The sequence below is a fragment of the Erinaceus europaeus genome, chromosome 10 (assembly GCF_950295315.1).
Source record: "Erinaceus europaeus chromosome 10, mEriEur2.1, whole genome shotgun sequence".
NCBI classification, from domain to species: Eukaryota; Metazoa; Chordata; class Mammalia; order Eulipotyphla; family Erinaceidae; genus Erinaceus; species Erinaceus europaeus.
The window spans coordinates 102,633,624-102,650,529 of record NC_080171.1 but is presented as its reverse complement, the minus strand read 5'-3'; the positions used below and the strand labels follow the sequence as shown (position 1 = coordinate 102,650,529).

The 16,906-nt window shown below is 45.5% G+C and overlaps 1 protein-coding gene across 4 annotated transcripts in view; it reads right to left on the bottom strand.

Moving 5' to 3' along the window:
• GPR107 (G protein-coupled receptor 107) overlaps window positions 1-16,906 on the bottom strand; it is a 352,434-nt gene that overhangs the window by 13,691 nt on the left and 321,837 nt on the right. For all 4 annotated transcript variants that reach the window (XM_060200343.1, XM_060200341.1, XM_060200340.1 and 1 more), the window contains one exon: window positions 14,784-14,827. In XM_060200343.1, the coding sequence (XP_060056326.1) occupies window positions 14,784-14,827 (44 nt within the window). The remainder of the gene's footprint in view (window positions 1-14,783; window positions 14,828-16,906) is intronic.

The following is a 16,906-nucleotide window of genomic DNA, read 5'->3' as shown; positions in this document are numbered from 1 at the left end:
AGAACAAACAAAAGGATCATTAGCACATTTCCTCATTTTTCAATGGGTCACGTTCAGACCTGTGTGTAGTCATGAGGTCAAGTGAAATCAGATGAGTACCATCCAGACACACACCTGTATTTCTGGAAAAGCAGCTGCCTGGTAGGACATCCCTCAATCACCAGGAAGCATCCAGGAGCCGTGGGAGAAGTGGGATTCCATAGAGCTCTGGTGCAGGCTGGTACCCACGTAAACCAACACTCCCTCAGCCCTCACCCTCGATGAGTAGCTTTGAACCAGCCATCCTGGGAGGTTACTGACACCACAGAAGCACATCCGGAGGACACCCACACAAACACCCAAAGTCATCATTAAACACTGTCGCTGCTACTGCAGGTGACGGGGTGCCCCCTGACGAGGAGCAATCTCAGGATGGGGCCTGAACCCACCTGGAGGAGTCTTCCACTCAGGGTGCATCCTGTAAATTTCACACGGGTTTTCACTTAATGCTCTGTAACAAGCCCCTTAAATACAACCTGCCTGGCTTTGTCCTACCTTCACGATGGCTCAAGGTCAGGGAATCAGGACAGCTAGCTTCCTGCCACCAGCTCTGGCCATGAAATATTGATGACCACAGAGGGTAGCCTGGCTCCCTCCCCGATTAGAAAGCCTTTCATTCATCATAAACCTTGCAGCAGGAGGCAAATTAATTTTGCTTAAAAGCATTCAATTACTGGTGCTGTTTAAGAATGGGACTGTGGGTGGCGAAGGTTCGAGTTCCCTCTCCCTCCCTTCTCTGGCTCATGATTAGTGGGGGCAATCAAGCTTAGGATTCCAAAAGAAATTCCTGGAATCCTAAATTAATCTTCAAGGTGATCATCAACTAATAGTGTATGTAAGACACTCCTCTAAGCAATCAAGTAAGCGATGGAGTGCTTCAAAGAAGGGAAGGTCAGGACATTTTCATGGAGGCGGGGGGTCCTGACTCCCCCAAATGAGGGGCTATAATATTCACACCTAGAGCTGCAATGGAATTATGCACACATGTACTTTTTGAAGGAGCTAAGTTAAAAGTAGGCAAAACAGCAGAAGCTTTCTTATCTGCACCCTCTCTGGTTCTGGTGATGTTTTTCATTCTCTCTAATCCTGGGCCAGGCCACAGCAGTGACAGCAGCCTTTGCCTGGAGGGCAGCTGCTGTTTCAGAAAGAAAGGAGGGGGGCTGGGGAAACAACATAGTGGTTCTGCCAAAGATTTTCATGCCCGAGGCTCTGAAGTCCCAGGTTCAATTCCTAGCACCACCATAAGCCAGAGCTGAACAGTGTTCTGGTCTCAGTCTCTCTCTCTCCCTCTCTCTCTGTATCTCTTTCAGAATAAATAAACAAACGAATACAAGGACCTTGAGACATGCACCTACTCATGATAAGTACCCAAAATATTCCAGTGCTCCCTGTGACCATGAGCTTCTCCTCCTCCCCTGGGAAGGGGAACATCTTCATTTAGGACAAGATATGAAACACAGTGTTGGATGAGTAAGTCCCGAAGGACTTAAAACTTTGCACATTTATATGAGCCAGCACTCCTGTGCTCATTGGTGAGTATCTGCTTCTAAAGACAGTGGCTGGACTATACTCTACTCCACAAAGCCTATCAGCTTTGGGAAACGTGCTCCCCCAGCTCCCCAAGTCCCACAGTTCTACAATGTCAGCACAACATTCTCTTTATGCTTACGAATATCTGAGGAAAACCAGCACCGACAAGCAGAGATGAAAACAACAGAAATGTCTATGAAGTTCTAAGAATTTGGATAGCGGAGATAAACCTTGATGGATGCAACCAGCAGCCCCATGGAGAAGTGTCACATTTTGATTCCTGCGTCTCAAGGTGCCAGGACAGGACAGGGAGCCCCTCAGCTAAGAAGAGGCTACGACCCAGAAGGAGGCAGAGAGGAAAGAGAGGACCCCTTCCCAAAAGAAGTGACAGTCAAGAGAGGCCTGACTGAGCCGTGAATACAGCTGATCTGTCTGGGTGTCTGTCTGAGAGACAGGCAGTGAGGTGGAAGGTTCCAGAGTGAATCCAGGTGAAGGCTCTGGAAGCTGGGGGAGAGAGCCAACTGGGAAAACTGTCAGGACCTCCCTGGTGTCACCCACCATGTCACACCCTCCAGGCAGACAGCAGGACACTGAGAGGGGAGGCAGGCCACGAGCTGGTGGTCAGGTGAGACTAAATGCACATGTAGGTAAGTGAACAAATATCAAATATCAGCACAGGCACACTGCCTGCCAGCCTAGGACACAGGCTGGGTGACATATGTTGTGAAGAGACGCGGGCAGTAAGCAGTGCCCAAGGTGGTTTCCAACCCCCAGCAGTCGTGGCAGACATGACTCCATCACATGGAGGCCACGCCTTCAGAAGACTGCTGTTTGTGGGGCCCAGGCCACAGGAGCCCTGTGCTTGTGCTAACCACAGACACAGAAGTAAAAATACAGGGAGGACGCTTACTCTCTGAAAAAAAGCACAGAAGTGGGTAACAGCAGGCCCGGCATATCTGTACATCTTGGCTTCTCCCTCTCTTTCTCTCTTTTTCTTTTTACCACCAGCGCTTTCACTGAGGTTTTGCACCTGTACAACTCTACTACTCCTGGTGGACTTTTTTTTTTTTTCCCAGAGAGAGAGACAGAGGCAGACAGAGAGATAGACACAGAAAATACCACAGCACCATACTACTAAAGCCTCTACCTCAAATGGTGCTTTTAAGCAAGAGGCTTGAACCTAGGTCCTCAGTGATGACAAAGTGTGTGCTCTCCCAAGTGAGTCACTTCCTGGCCCCACACATCTTGGGTTTAAACTGTCACAGCCATTTACTGGCTGTGTGACCTCAGAGAAATTGCCTAATTTCTGAGCTTCCGTTTTGTTTTTTTTTTTTTTTTCATTTGTAAAGCCAGAATAACAATTCCTACATTGAGGGCAGTAATAATGAAGGAGACAGTATGCGGACGACAAACAACACAGTTAAGACTCAATAAACATCTGACAGGATTGTATCAGGATTATACAGTATTAGCCCAATGCCAAGTGCAGTCAGATCCAGACTCCAGGAAGTGGCACTGGCACAGTGGTGGTCTGGATTGTACCAAGAGCCCTGGGTTCTTCTGGAAGCTGTGCTGCCATCTGCATAGGATGAATCAGCCTTCTGAGCGGAAGGAGTCAGTCCCAGATGGGTGCAAGTGCCCGGTGTCAGGCAATGAATGGGTAGTGAGTAGCAGGGCCAGTCTGGAATCCCAACCCTCCCTTTGCTCTCCTCTCAGAAAAACTTTGCCTGGAATCACCAGCACTGCAGCTCACTGGTTTACTGCAGGCTGGAATCCCTAGGGAGGGAAGACTCCCCATGCTGGGGCGGGCAATTCCTGACTGCACCACAAGGAAAAGCAAATATGGTAAAAGAATGAGCACGGTGAGAGGGAAAACGGCTCGCCTGGGAGCAGGATCCCTGCATTCCAGCGCCTGCACTGTCTCCATGTGTGCGGTGTGCCTTCTCTGGGCCTTTCTAGGGGCAGAGACTTCACTGTGGTGGTGATTTTCACCCACGTAAGCACCACAATCACCTGGATGGCTTTACTTCAGTCTGGAGCCCCAGGCTGCCAACATTCTTCTGGCGTTGGGCCTGATTAAAAAGGTTTTGAACACCTTCTGGGGGAAGAATAGTAAGGGAGAGCCTCATACTTGCTTTAGGAACTCCTACAAGGCTGACCTGCCTTGGTGACCCTCAGGAATAGGACCACGACCCTGAATGCGGGGAGGTGCTTTCTAGTGATGAGAACAGAGTGTGCACTGAGATAGGAGGTGCTCTAGTCCTTTCAAATGCTGGACAAGGCTGTCCTCTCTCCAACCCAGGAACAAACAGACACACCAAAAGGTCACCCCTTCTAGACTTTGCCCGTTTGAGACAGAGGGCAAGGGAAGCACAAAACTTTGGTGGCAGGTGTAATATAAAACTATACCCCTAGGAGTCAGGCAGTAGTACAGCGGGTTAAGCGCATGTGGCACAAAGCTCAAGGACTGGAGTAAGGATGCCAGTTTGAGCCCCCGGATCCCCACCTGCAGGGGAGTAACTTCACAGGCAGTGAAGCAGGTCTGTAGGTGTCTGTCTTTCTCTCCCCCTCTGTCTTCCCCTCCTCTCTCCATTTCTCTCTGTCCTATCTAACAATGGTGACATTAATAACAACAATAACTACAACAATAAAAAACAAGGGCAACAAAAGGGAAAATAAATAAAATTAAAAATTTTTTAAAAAAGAAAGAAACTATACCCCTGGAGCCGGGTAGTAGCGCATCTGGTTGAGCGCACATGTTACAATGCACAAGGACCAGGGTTTGAGTCCCTGGTCCCCACCTGCAGGGGGAAAGCTTTGCAAGTGGTGAAGCGGGGCTGCAGGTGTCTCTGTCTCTCTCCCTCTCTATCACCCCCTTCCCTCTCTATTTCTGGCTGTCCCTACCCAATAAATAAAGAAAAAAAATTAAAAAATGAAAACTATAACCCTGTAATTTTATAAATCTATCAACTATTATTAAGTTGCTTTAAGGGGAGGAGTCAACATCCCCCCCCCAGCAGATGTCTCTGGATGAACTCTGACACGATAACAAGAATGATATAGGTAACCACCATCTACTGAGTTATGACCATGAGCCACAGCTGGGCACGTCTTCTGCTTTGCCTCTTGGGAGCCTCCTCACAGACTCTGAAGGAAAGGGACATGTCACCACTGCCACTCAGGTGAAAGACTCAGGTCTGAAGAAATTACTCACCAAGGTCACATAGCATCTAAGTGGAGAAGCCGGCAGTGAGAGTCCACCTCCCTCCAAGGACTAAGCTCTTAAAGCCTCCACGACACACTAGCAAAGAAATGGTGCACAGCTCCAGAAGGCAGAGCATAAGCTGTGCTACAGGGACTCATGTCACGCAGTGCCCAGGAGCTGCCTGCAATCCATTTTAGGGAGTTAGTCCTAGATGGCTTATGGGATGTGTGGAAGCAAAGGCCCAGAGCAACCACTTAAAGGGCAAAACCTTTCCAAAATCATGCTTCCCTAGGTGGAAGGAAGGAGAGCCTTCAGGCTTCAAACCTTCCCCGCCTATCCATTATCCTTTCTCTTTGCTTCCTCCCTGCTCCAGAGAGAATTTTGAGTCAAAACACAGAAATTCAAGGAAAAAGGGCAATGGCAGAGCGCAGATGTCAGAAAAGCTGCCATCGCATTTGTTTTCATAATCGGCTTATACTTAGGTTCACTCTGCCTGGGGGATAAGGCAGTGCCCCACATGTGGTCAAGCACAGAGAGAGGGCCAAGCCTCATGCTGACCTGCATCATACTGGCTGAAAGTACCTATTCTGGGGAGCAGTTCACACACAGGATGCCACCCTTTGGACTCCCTGAGAGGAGGACCCACATACATCGTTCTCATAAAGGTGCTAACAAAGCAACTGTGGGAAAAGCTGTAGAAGACAAGAACAACTATGCAGAGAATGAAATTCTTCATCTTTAAACTGCTGAGGGCCAATGTGAAAAGTGATTCAGCATAAATTTCCAACATCTAAAGCGTGACAACTTGCTGGTTAAACATCATTGAACTGTGTAGCTGGAGAGGTGAGGTAGTGGCAGAAGACAGCATTTCCAAGCAGGAGGAACAAAGTTTGATCCCTGCCACCATGCATGCCAGAGTAAGGCTCTGGTTCTTGCTTTCTGGTTAATAAACTCAAAAATCTTTATATATTTAAGGGTTATCAATCTTATTATAAGCTTTTCTCTCTCTCCTTCTCTCTCTTCCTCCCCCATCCCTCTTTCTTTCTTTTTTAAAAGATGTTTTTAATATTTATTTATTTATTTCATTTTGTTGCCCTGGTTCTTTGATTGTTGTAGTTATTATTGTTGTTGTTGATGATGTCATTGTTGTTGGATAGAACAGAGAGAAATGAATGGAGAGAGGAGGGGAGACAGAGAGGAGGAGAGATAGACACCTGCAGACCTGCTTCACCACTTGTGAAGCAACTCCCCTGCAGGTGGGGAGCCGGGGGCTTGAACCAGAATCCTTAAGCTAGTCCTTGGGCTTTGTGCCACCTACACTTAACCCGCTGCACTACCGCTCAACTCCCCCTTTATTTTTTAACAGAGCACTGCTCAGCTCTGGCTTAAGTTAACACCAGGGATTGAACCAGGAACTTCAGAGCCTCAGGCATCAAAGTCTTTTGCAAGACCACCATGCTATATTCCGGCCCTATAAGAATTTTTTTTTTATCTTAAATGACAAATAAAAAGCATGCACACACAAAAGGAATCAAAGTGGCTGATCAGTGGCTAATACCCATACCTAGGTGGTATAGGGAAGACCAGCTCTATGAAGACTGCTGGGCTCCACATTAGCAAGTTCCTGCCTTTCACTCCCTTTCCTCTCTAGACGCTTTCTTTTAGGAGGGAAATAATCCTCACTGTTTATAGCACTGACTGGCATGAAATTACTTTAGTTTCTACTTGTAAAGTGAAAAATAGAAGTTGGATAATCTTATAACCAGGAGCAGAGTCAAAAGAAGTCAAAGAGGGGAGAGTACAGGTCCTGGAAAAGGATGACAGAGGACCTACTGGGGGTTGTATTGTTATGTGGAAAACTGAGCATGTACAAACTATTATATTTACTGTTGACTGTAAAACATTAATCCCCCAATAAAAGAATAAATAAATAGAAAGTGGAAAAAAAAAACGAAGTCAAAGGGAGTGCTTATACACATCAGTCCAGGTGGAGGTGCAGACTCGAAGCTCTGCTGGTAAACTGAGGGAAATTCATGTTAAGTCACCTTGTTATCATCGGGAGGGTGGATACACAGAGCCTTGGTGGCAGATGTGGTGTGGAAATATACCAGGGAATCTTACAATCCTGCACATCACTTCTAATCACAAGTAAAAGTGGCTTGATGAAAAAAAAAAAAAAGCCACCTTGCTTGTTAAGGAAAAGCATTGATTCCAACCACCTCCTCACAATCGGTAAGATACTAGAGCAGATAAGGATGCAAAAGCTAACGCCTCATACAGTAACACAGGTGCTAAATAACTAAACATAAAGTTGGAAATCAGTATACAGGTAAAGCAACTATTCTATCTATGTAACTTTCCAAAGTGCTTAGTACAGAGTGCTAGAAGTCAACATCGATACATCTTTATATCTCTGCCTGCCTGCCTCCTGTCAATTTACTCATCTGAATATTTTTAGTTATTGTCAAGGTTTCATTATTCCAGGTTGACTATTTTTTTTTCTTTTTCCCCTCCAGATAGGTACAAAGACAGGGGGAGATACTAACACTCCCCACCCCTCAGGGGTGGGGAGGTGGTGGCATACCTGCTTAAGTGTTACCATGCACAAGGGCCTGGGTTCAAGCATGTGGTCCCCACTTGCAGGAGGAAAACTTAGCAAGTGGTAAAGCAGTGCTGCAGGTATCTCTCTCCCCTCTCTATCCCCCTTTCCTCTCAATTTCTCTGTCCAATCAAATAAAGTAAATAAATTAAAGGGAAAAAAAGAGTCAAGGGGCTAATGCTTCCCCTAGTGCAGTGGGAGCAGGACTCAAATCTGAGTTGTGCTTATGACGAAGCAGGCCCACTTCCAGATGAGCTGTCTTGCCAGCCCTTACCTATCTGACTGATTTTATTTGATTTGATATGACAGAGGAACTGAGAGGAGGGGGGAGTAAAGAGGGAGAGAAAGAGAAACACCAGTAGACCTGCTTCACTGCAAGTGAAGTGTCCTCCCTGCAGGTGGGGAGCAGGGCCTCGAAATGGGTCCCTGAGCAGGTTAAGATGTGTGCTCAACCAGGTATGCCACCCCCTGCCTCCCATCTGAAATGTCCAGATCAGTCAGAGTGGGCAAGCTTGATTTTCCGTAGCAGCAGGGAATGACTCAGGCTTCCTGCATGCATTGACACCGCTCAGCAGCGCCCCCAAGCCAAATTCTGAATGAGTCTTTGCCTCGTTCATGACTGACACCACGCACTCATTGCGGGGAAGATGCGGCTTTAGTAACTGAAGATCTTTCCAGTACTGAAATATATCACCATAAACATTTGTTAAGTCGTCTCTGCCCATACCAGAAGTCTTTTGAAAAAAGTGTCTTGTCATCACTGTGACAGATACAAGTTTCCCTAAATTAAATTTTGCTCTTAGGCTGACAATTAGGTAACTAGCAACAAATACTTTTAGTGGTCTTCCACTAAAAGTAAGTCACGTTTATGTTGTTTATTTTATGACTTTTATGTCAAAAGATCACTATGAGTAATCAGGGCTGGACTGTCACTAGGCTTTCTAATAGTAACAGTGTTCCTTGGGAGAAAGGCTGGCTCAGCCTGTAACCCAAACAACTGTGCAAATGCTTTCTTCACAGAAGCTTTCAATCACCTTTGTCATCTCATTGGGATGTTATAGGACAGACATTCCAGGCCTGGCTTTACTGACATTAACATTTTTTGCTATTTCCTCAATGACACTCAGCCTTTTTAACCTCTGCAGGCAGTTGTTGTGAAGAATGAATGGTGGGAGGATGGGCAGTGGCGCACCAGGTTAAGCACACAGTACAAAGTGCTAGGATCCCGGTTCAAGCCCCACCTGCAGGAGGGAGGCCTCACAAGTGTTGAAGCAGGTCTGTAGGTGTCTCTTTCTCCCTCTATCTCCCCTTTCCCTCTCATCCCCCCCCCCCCGCCGTCCTATCCAATAAAGTGGAAAAAATGTCCACCAAGAGCAGTGGATTCCTAATGCCAGCACCAAGCCTGAGTGATAACCGTGAAGGCAAAAATAAGAATGAATGGTGGACCAATAAAACAGCTCACTTAGGGGTGGAGGGTAGATAGCATAATGATTATGCAAACAGACTCTCATGCCTGAGGCTCCAAAGTCCCAGGTTCAATACCCCACACCACCATAAGCCAGAGCTGAACAGTGCTCTGGTTATAAAAAAAAAAAAAAAAAAAAAAAAAAAAACCTCACTTAGACCTCTCTGTCTTCCCCTCCGCTCTCCATTTCTCTCTGTCCTATCCAACAACAACGATATCAATAATGACTTCAACAATACAACAGCAAGGGCAACAAAAGGGAATAAATATTAAAAAAAAAAAAACAGCTCACTTAGATACTGCGCTGCTTTACCATGTGCACAACCCAGGTTCAAGCCTGACTACCTACACTGAGGAAAGCTTTAGTGCTACGGTCTTCTCTCACTCTCTCTCGTTTTCCACCGGCCTGTGCTTTTGCAACATTAGTGCATGTACCGATAGTGAAAATAACTAACTGGTAGTCTTATTTTTTTATATTTATTTACTTATTCCCTTGTTTTATTGTTGTAGTTATTATTGTTGTTGTTGTTGGATAGGACAGAGAGAAATGGAGAGAGGAGGGGAAGACAAGACAGACACCTGCAGACCTGCTTCACCCTGCAGGTGGGGAGCTGGGGGCTCGAACCGGGATCCTTATACCAGTCCTTGTGCCTCGCGCCACATGCACATAACCCGCTGCACTACCGCCCGACTCCCTGGTAGTGTCTTATTAATGAAAACAGTTTTGACCCTAAGGACCCTCTTAAGAATCTGCTGTTCTGCCAGATGCCTCTCCTGGTCACAGCTATTTCCAGAGTCTGATAGCACTCAGAATGAAGCATTCTTCCTTAAGCCCTGCAATTGGCCCATAGCCATGTGTCCTAATGCTTTTGATGTTCATATAAAAAGATGTGCGTTGGAAGGAGTCAGGCAGTAGCGCAGCAGGTTAAGCGCACGTGGCACAAAGTGCAAGGACCGGTGTAAGGATCCCGGTTCAAGGCCCTGGCTCCACCCCCCCCCAGGCTCCCCACCTGCAGGGGGCTCACTTCACAGGTGATGAAGTAGGTCTGCAGGTGTCCATCTTTCTCTTCCCCTCTCTATCTTCCCCTTCTCTCTCCATTTCTCTCTGTCCTATCCAACAACGAGGACATCAATAACAACAACTACAACAATAAAACAACAAGAGCAACAAAAGGGAATAAATAAATAAATAAATATTTTTTTAAAAGATGTACATTGGAATACTTCCTCCGTATTCTCAAAAATACAAGGGGGAAGAAAGATGATTCAGAAGCAATGACTTAATTAAGTGCACGGTGTATACTACCAAGTTAGCCCTCCAAGGCAGTCACTCTGAAGAGGAAGGAGGAAACAGGGATGCAGGCTCCAGGGCAGGGACAGTCAGCAAATCTTGGCAGACAACGCACAGCGTAACTTGAGCTGGTGTGTCTATGCAAGACTCAATTAAGCTTCTTCTCAAAGGATGCAGCACAGCAGTGGCTCTGGATGACACACGATTAGAGAAAAGCCACAGTGTGCGGCAGAAGAGAGCAAGGCATGGCTTACAGGAAGTGGGCAGCTCCTCTATCATGTCTTCCTTTTACTGCCCCCAGGTCTAGTCATCAGGAATCCAGAGACAAAGAAGCAATCAAATCTCAAACACAATCCCAAATGCAGGGAGAAAAACTACAAACATTCCCCTACTCACAGTCAGCCAGCCTGGACTGCACTTAAAACTTAGATTGTTATGCCTAAGTCATTGTCAAGGTCATGCAGTGAATTAGTAGGATAATGAGCCTGAAAAAAGAAATTTCAGGCTCCATCCAGCAAAATGTTCCCAAATCCAATAGGAGGCATTATTGAGCATGGCTTCACTTAGCTGTGGGATAGGCTAGATCCAGGGAACTGTGGGCGGAGGAGAGAGGAGCAGAGGATCAGTCACAGATCCTGGTACAGGAGGTCAGCAGTGTGCGCACTCCAGCTTCCCTGCACTGCCTGATTCTGACCTGGAGTGAACAAGAAGGGCAAGGGCACAGTGACATGCAGTCGCACCTGAAATCGGCCTGCTGTTCCTGAGAGTTCTCTGTGGGGGAGACTTTAGCCATGGAACATGGCTGCCTTGACCTATATCATCACCATAGCCACTTCTCAAAGTACAGAATGAAATATGCTTTTGTAGATCAGCTCACAGGCAACCCACAGTCAAGATCAATTCGGTGAAAGACAGGATTCAAGAACACACCATCTCCCCTCTAATTTGTTCTGTGCCTCTTTCAGAGGGTTTGTGATATCTGCTGAGACATGTGCTTCCATAGCAGTATCATCCCGAGAGCCCAGAATGAGCCCTGGGTGCTGACGTGGCTTCCTGCTGGCATGCTCACTCTCTGTAGGTCCCATGCTGTCATCTGGTGGAGAAAGCAAGAAACTGCTTGTGTGGCTCAGGCCTTAACAAAAGCATTCAAACCCTACAGGTTTTCTTCACTACTGGCAAAAGGTGGAGAGGCAGTCAGAAGGTTAGAGGGGAATTCATTAGCATTATTTTTTATTTTTTGTTATCTTTATTTATTTATTGAATAGAGATAGCCAGAAATAAAAGAGGGAAGGGGGTGATAGAGAGGGAGAGAGACACTTGCAGCACAATTTCACCACTTGCAAAGTCCCCCTGCAGGTGGGGACTGGGGGCTCAAATCTGTGTTTTCGCGCATTGTAGCATGTGCACTCAACCAGGCGCACCACCACCTGTCCCCATCAGTATTATTTTTTCATTGCTGATTTCTTTCAGATTGAAAGAGAAGACAGAGAGAAGGGGAAAGATACCAGAGTGCTGAAGCTCTCCAGTGCAGTCAGGGATCCTGGCCTTGCATACATGACAAAGTGCACTGCCCACGTGAGTTATCTTACCAGCCCTATCCTTAGGAATTTTGAATATTTTCAGGCAGTTAGTCAGAAAACAAATCTAGAAATATCAAAGTATACAAAGATGAGAAAGTTAAAATGTCTCATCTCAGCCTATTAAAATGAGCAAGAAGTATCCATTAAGCTTTAAAAAATTAGTAAGTTATAAAAAAAAATTTTGGCATATTTTTAATATTTTATTTATCTAGTGGATAGAGACAGAGAGAAATCAAAAGGGGAGGGGAAAATAGAAAGGGAGAGACAGAGAGACACCTACAGTACTGTTTCACCGCTCAAGAAGCCCTTCCCCTGCAGTGCTTCAGGGTTTGAAGCCAGGTCCACATGCACACTCAGCCCCTTAAAACTTTGTTTTATATAATATGACTTGAAGTAGAAAAAAAAAAAGATGAATAATCCCCAAACAATAATTATTCCAAAAATGTGTATCTTCTAGTTTTCTACTTTGGATTTACTGTTTGTGGCAGAGTGCTTGTTACAATTATAATATGTGTTAAATTTTTTAAAATTTTCTCTACTCCAATCCAAGAAGGCAGGCAGGCTCTCTGATTGCTGGTTCAGAGGAAGGCTGTGTAGTTAGGATAAAAGCAAAAGCTGGGAGTCAGGCAGTGGCGCAGCAGGTTAAGCGCACATGGCACAAGCGCAAGGACCAGTGTAAGGATCCCAGTTCAAGCCCCCGGCTCCCCACCTGCAGGGGGGGGGGGGTCACTTCACAGGCGGTGAAGCAGGTCTGCAGGTGTCTATCTTTCTCTCCCCTCTCTGTCTTCCCCTCCTCTCTCCACTTCTCTCTGTCCTATCCAACAATAACGACATCAATAACCACAACAATGTTAAACAACAAGGGCAACAAAAGGGAAAATACATATATATTTAAAAAAAAAAAAAAAGCAAAAGCTGTCTGTAGACAACATTCCATCTTACAGTCAGTAAAAAGAATTTATCCCAAAGGGCATTCCAGAGAGAGAAGGAAATCCAATGCCTTTGAGGAGACAGAGAAGAAAACAAACAAAAAGCCATTTCCTAAGCCAAGAAAGAAAATAAGATCTGGCACATTTCTGCCACTGGGGTCTATGGCCACTGAGAAACTAAATGGTGGCCCTGAGAATCTGGATTCTGACACTAAGGGGTTAGTCTAGGCCAGATTCTCACACACCAGACTGCCCAAAGCAAGACTCTCATGGTGACTACCAAAGACACACACCCGACCCCCCCACACACACACACTCACTCGACACTGTCCTCTTAAATACGGACTCTAGAATCTTGTCTGCCATTAGTATGAAGCCTCTAAGTCAGGTTTAATTCAATTTAAAGAAAACAGTATGACATTAATTATATGTCATGTGTGAAATAAGATATGTACCTACTATTTCCCAAATGAATCTATGTTATCAATAAAACTGTTAACAATAAGTGAATAATCTACTTTAAAAAAATTTTTTATTATTTTCCCTTTTGTTGCCGTTGCTTTTTTATTGTTGTAGTTATTGTTGTTGTTGTTGATGTTGTTGTTGGATAGGACAGAGAGAAATGAAAAGAGGAGGGGAAGACAGAGAGGGGGAGAGAAAGAGAGACACCTGCAGACCTGCTTCACTGCTTGTGAGGTGACTCCCCTGCAGGTGGGGAGCCAGGACTCAAACCAGGATCCTTACACTGGTCCTTGCGCTTCATGCCAAATGCACTTAACCCGCTGTGATACTGCCCAACCCCTGAATAACTGACTTCTAAGAGTATCATTTGGCAGCTGCAAGGTGCTTCAGTAGGCAGAGTACAGGATTTGCATATATGAGGCACTGAGTTTGATCCCTGGTACCACATATACCAGAAGGTGCTCGGGTGTCTCCTGTTCTCATTAAAAATAAATAAATCTTGAAGAATATTGTGGGCTAGGGAGATAGCTTAATGGTTATGCAAAAAGCCTTTCATGCCTGAGGCACCAAAGATCCCAGGTTCAATCCTCAGCACCACCACCATAAGCCAGAGCTGAGCAGTGCTCTGAAGGAGGAGAAGTAGGAGGGGGGGAGATGGGGGGAGGGGGGAGGAGATGGGGGGAGGAGGAAGGGGAGGGGAAAGGAGAAGAAGGGCAAGAAGAAGGGGAAGCAGCAGCAGGAGGTGGTGGAAGATGGAAAGAAGAAGAATATCACTAGTACCGGGCATTTAACTCCTGGATCTAGAGGTAGTCTCTTCCTCTGAAGTACTACTTCTTGAGTCCACATGCTCTGAAATGGCCCTTCCTGCCATGGCAACCTACAGTTAGGGCATTATTCAAATAACCCAGAACACAAATACGGTTTTTATGGTTTTATGTCTGACGCAGGCAGCATGGCTAGAACAACCAAGAAGCAAAGAATTAGGCTGGGGAGACAAGTCTAATAGTTTTGCAAAAGATACATGCCTGAGACTCTGAGGTCCCAGGTTCAATCTCCAGCACCACTATAAGGCAGAGCTGAGCAGTGCTCTATTCTTTCTCTTTTTTTCTTTCTCTATCATTAAAATAAAATAGAATATGTATTTTTTAATGAGCTACCACAGTGGGATGCTTTAAAACATAAAAGCAAAAAGGTTATGACACAAACACTTAAAAACCAGAGGTTCTAAAGTTTCTTTGTGGCTTCAGTCCCCCCTTTAATGTTGACACATCTATTTTGAAAGTGTGTTAGATCAGCAGGAAGGGATGCTTTGCACATAGCCATTCCCAATCCAGAATACCTCCTGTTCTCGCAGGGAAGTGTGATCTGTCCTTCCAAGACCAGAGCTTCTCCTCCTGACTCAGTTTGGAGAAGGTGAAATCACACTCACGAGTAAAGACAAAATGAATCATCTTAATAAGCATCCATAGCCCCCCAAGCTTCCTTAGACATAAGGTCTCTGTAATGCTTAAACTTTTCCTCCACCAAAACAGCCCTGGCTGTTGTTACGAGGCAGCCCCAGATCCCCCAGGTACAATCTCAGAAAGACAGTATCTTGAGGTTCCCCTTGGCCCTCTCAGCAGTGCCTGGACATGGAGTGTGTGGGGAGGGTTGAGCAGGGCAGATGGAACAAAAGAGACTTACCTTTGCCATCTGTTGCTGATGCTTCTTGTAAATGTCTGATTGACCTGAAAATAAGTATTTGGAGAACAAAGGGTTAGCTAACAAGTTTGCATTCCTGTTTAAAGAGTTAGTAGTTGGAGGCCTTGAATTCCTCATTCATAAACAGAAAGAGCTGGACTAGATGATCCTAGAGCACTCCCCTAAACACGGGGATGTCTGATGAATACTTGGTTGTGCATGCTGCTCAAGCCGAGAGTTAAAGATGCCCTCTGCTGGCTGATTCTGTCTGACCCAGAGAGCGTGGCGGGAGCATTTAGTAGTCCTGATTACTCTACTTACTCTCTTTTGCCCACAGCTATAGCCCTACCCCTTCCACTCACCACCACTAAGACAAAGGAGCATCACTAAGCACATCTGGCCCCTGGAGAGAATGGGCCATGTAAGAAGATCACAGACTGGCTTCTCAAAACTAAGCAAAAGTTGAGCATATGGCTTCATGCAAATTTGGTATTTCATTGACTGGAGATTTATAACGTTGCTGAAAAATGCCACCCCCTAGGGTGTCTTTTTTCCAGCTGACATGCAGATAACTAATTACCGTCATTACAGTTCAGGCAGGGGAACATTAACGTTATGAAAGAAGCTGTAGATCACAGTTCTAGGTAGAGTGCAAAGGCACCAAAGGAAAGACTCTTACAAGCTGAGCTCAGCACAAGCAGACTCTGCTTAGGGAGAAGAGGGTTGGGGTCTGATGGAGTAGACTGAGGCCCTGACAACGTCACTCTGTCCATAAACCTGCTCCTAAACCCTCTGTAATTTACCCACCTGTAAGAACCAACTGGTACAGCATGTGAAAGTTCATCAGTGCAGAGCTGGAACCAGGCTAGTGCTGGGTAAACATTTTGTCTGTTTGCTTAGTTATTAAGACTATTTCTGCAATCAACTCTCTGGGACTCGATGTTTCTCATCTTATGGCAGTTTTCAGGATGCTTACCATAAAGAATCTTGCCGTTTGGCATCTGCTAGTTAGTCTGTGGGTCTTCCCTAAGCCCCTATGTCCCCCCCATTATACTGAGCTGACCATGGCAGGTGTTAAGAGTAGGGTCCTGGGGAGAGTCGGGCGGGTAGCGCAGCAGATTAAACGCACATGCCGCAAAGTGCAAGGACTGGCGTAAGGATCCTGGTTCGAGTCCCCAGATTCCCACCTGCAGGGGAGTGGCTTCACATGCAGTGAAGCAGGTCTGCAGGTGTCTATCTTTCTCTCCCCCTCTGTCTTCCCCTCCTCTCTCCATTTCTCTCTGTCCTGTCCAACAATGATGACATCAGTAACAACCACAATAATAACTACAATAAAACAACAAGGGCAACAAAAAGGAATAAACAAATGTTAATAAAAAAATAAAATAATAAAAGAGTAGGGCCCTACACTCTGTTTCCGGATAAGATAGATGCTCACTGTTGTTGTTTAATTAAAATTTTAAATTAAAAATTAATGACTACTTTTATTTTATATTTATTTTTGTTACTTTTATTCGATTTTGGTGCTGGGAATCAAACCTAGGAACTCATACATGCAAAGTATGCACTTTACCACTGAGCTACATCCCTGGTCTAAGATGTTCTTCCTATCTGAAGACAAAGCTGGTCTTTCTGTGGTAATGCATCACATAATTACTTATTGGGTTTACTTACTTACTCCTGGACAGGATGCTGGAAGGCTGGAGCAACTTAAAAGATTCACTGGTATTCTCTTCTTTTTTTTTTTTTTAATATTTATTTATTTCCTTTTGTTGCCCTTGTTGTTTTATTGTTGTAGTTATTATTGATGTTGTTGCTGTTGGATAGGACAGAGAGAAATGGAGAGGAGGGGAAGAGAGGGGGAGAGAAAGACAGATACCTACAGACCTGCTTCACCGCCTGTGAAGCGACTCCCCTGCAGGTGGTGAGCCAGGGGCTCGAACCGGGATCCTTATGCTGGTCCTTGCAATTTGCGCCACCTGCGCTTAACCCACTGTGCTACTGCCCGACTCCCTGATATTCTCTTCTATGCTAGCAGCTGTCTGCTAAACTAACATTTGTACCTGTGTGATGTGTGATGGAATTAGGACAAGGAAAGCTGAATAGCTAGACTAAGAATTATACTC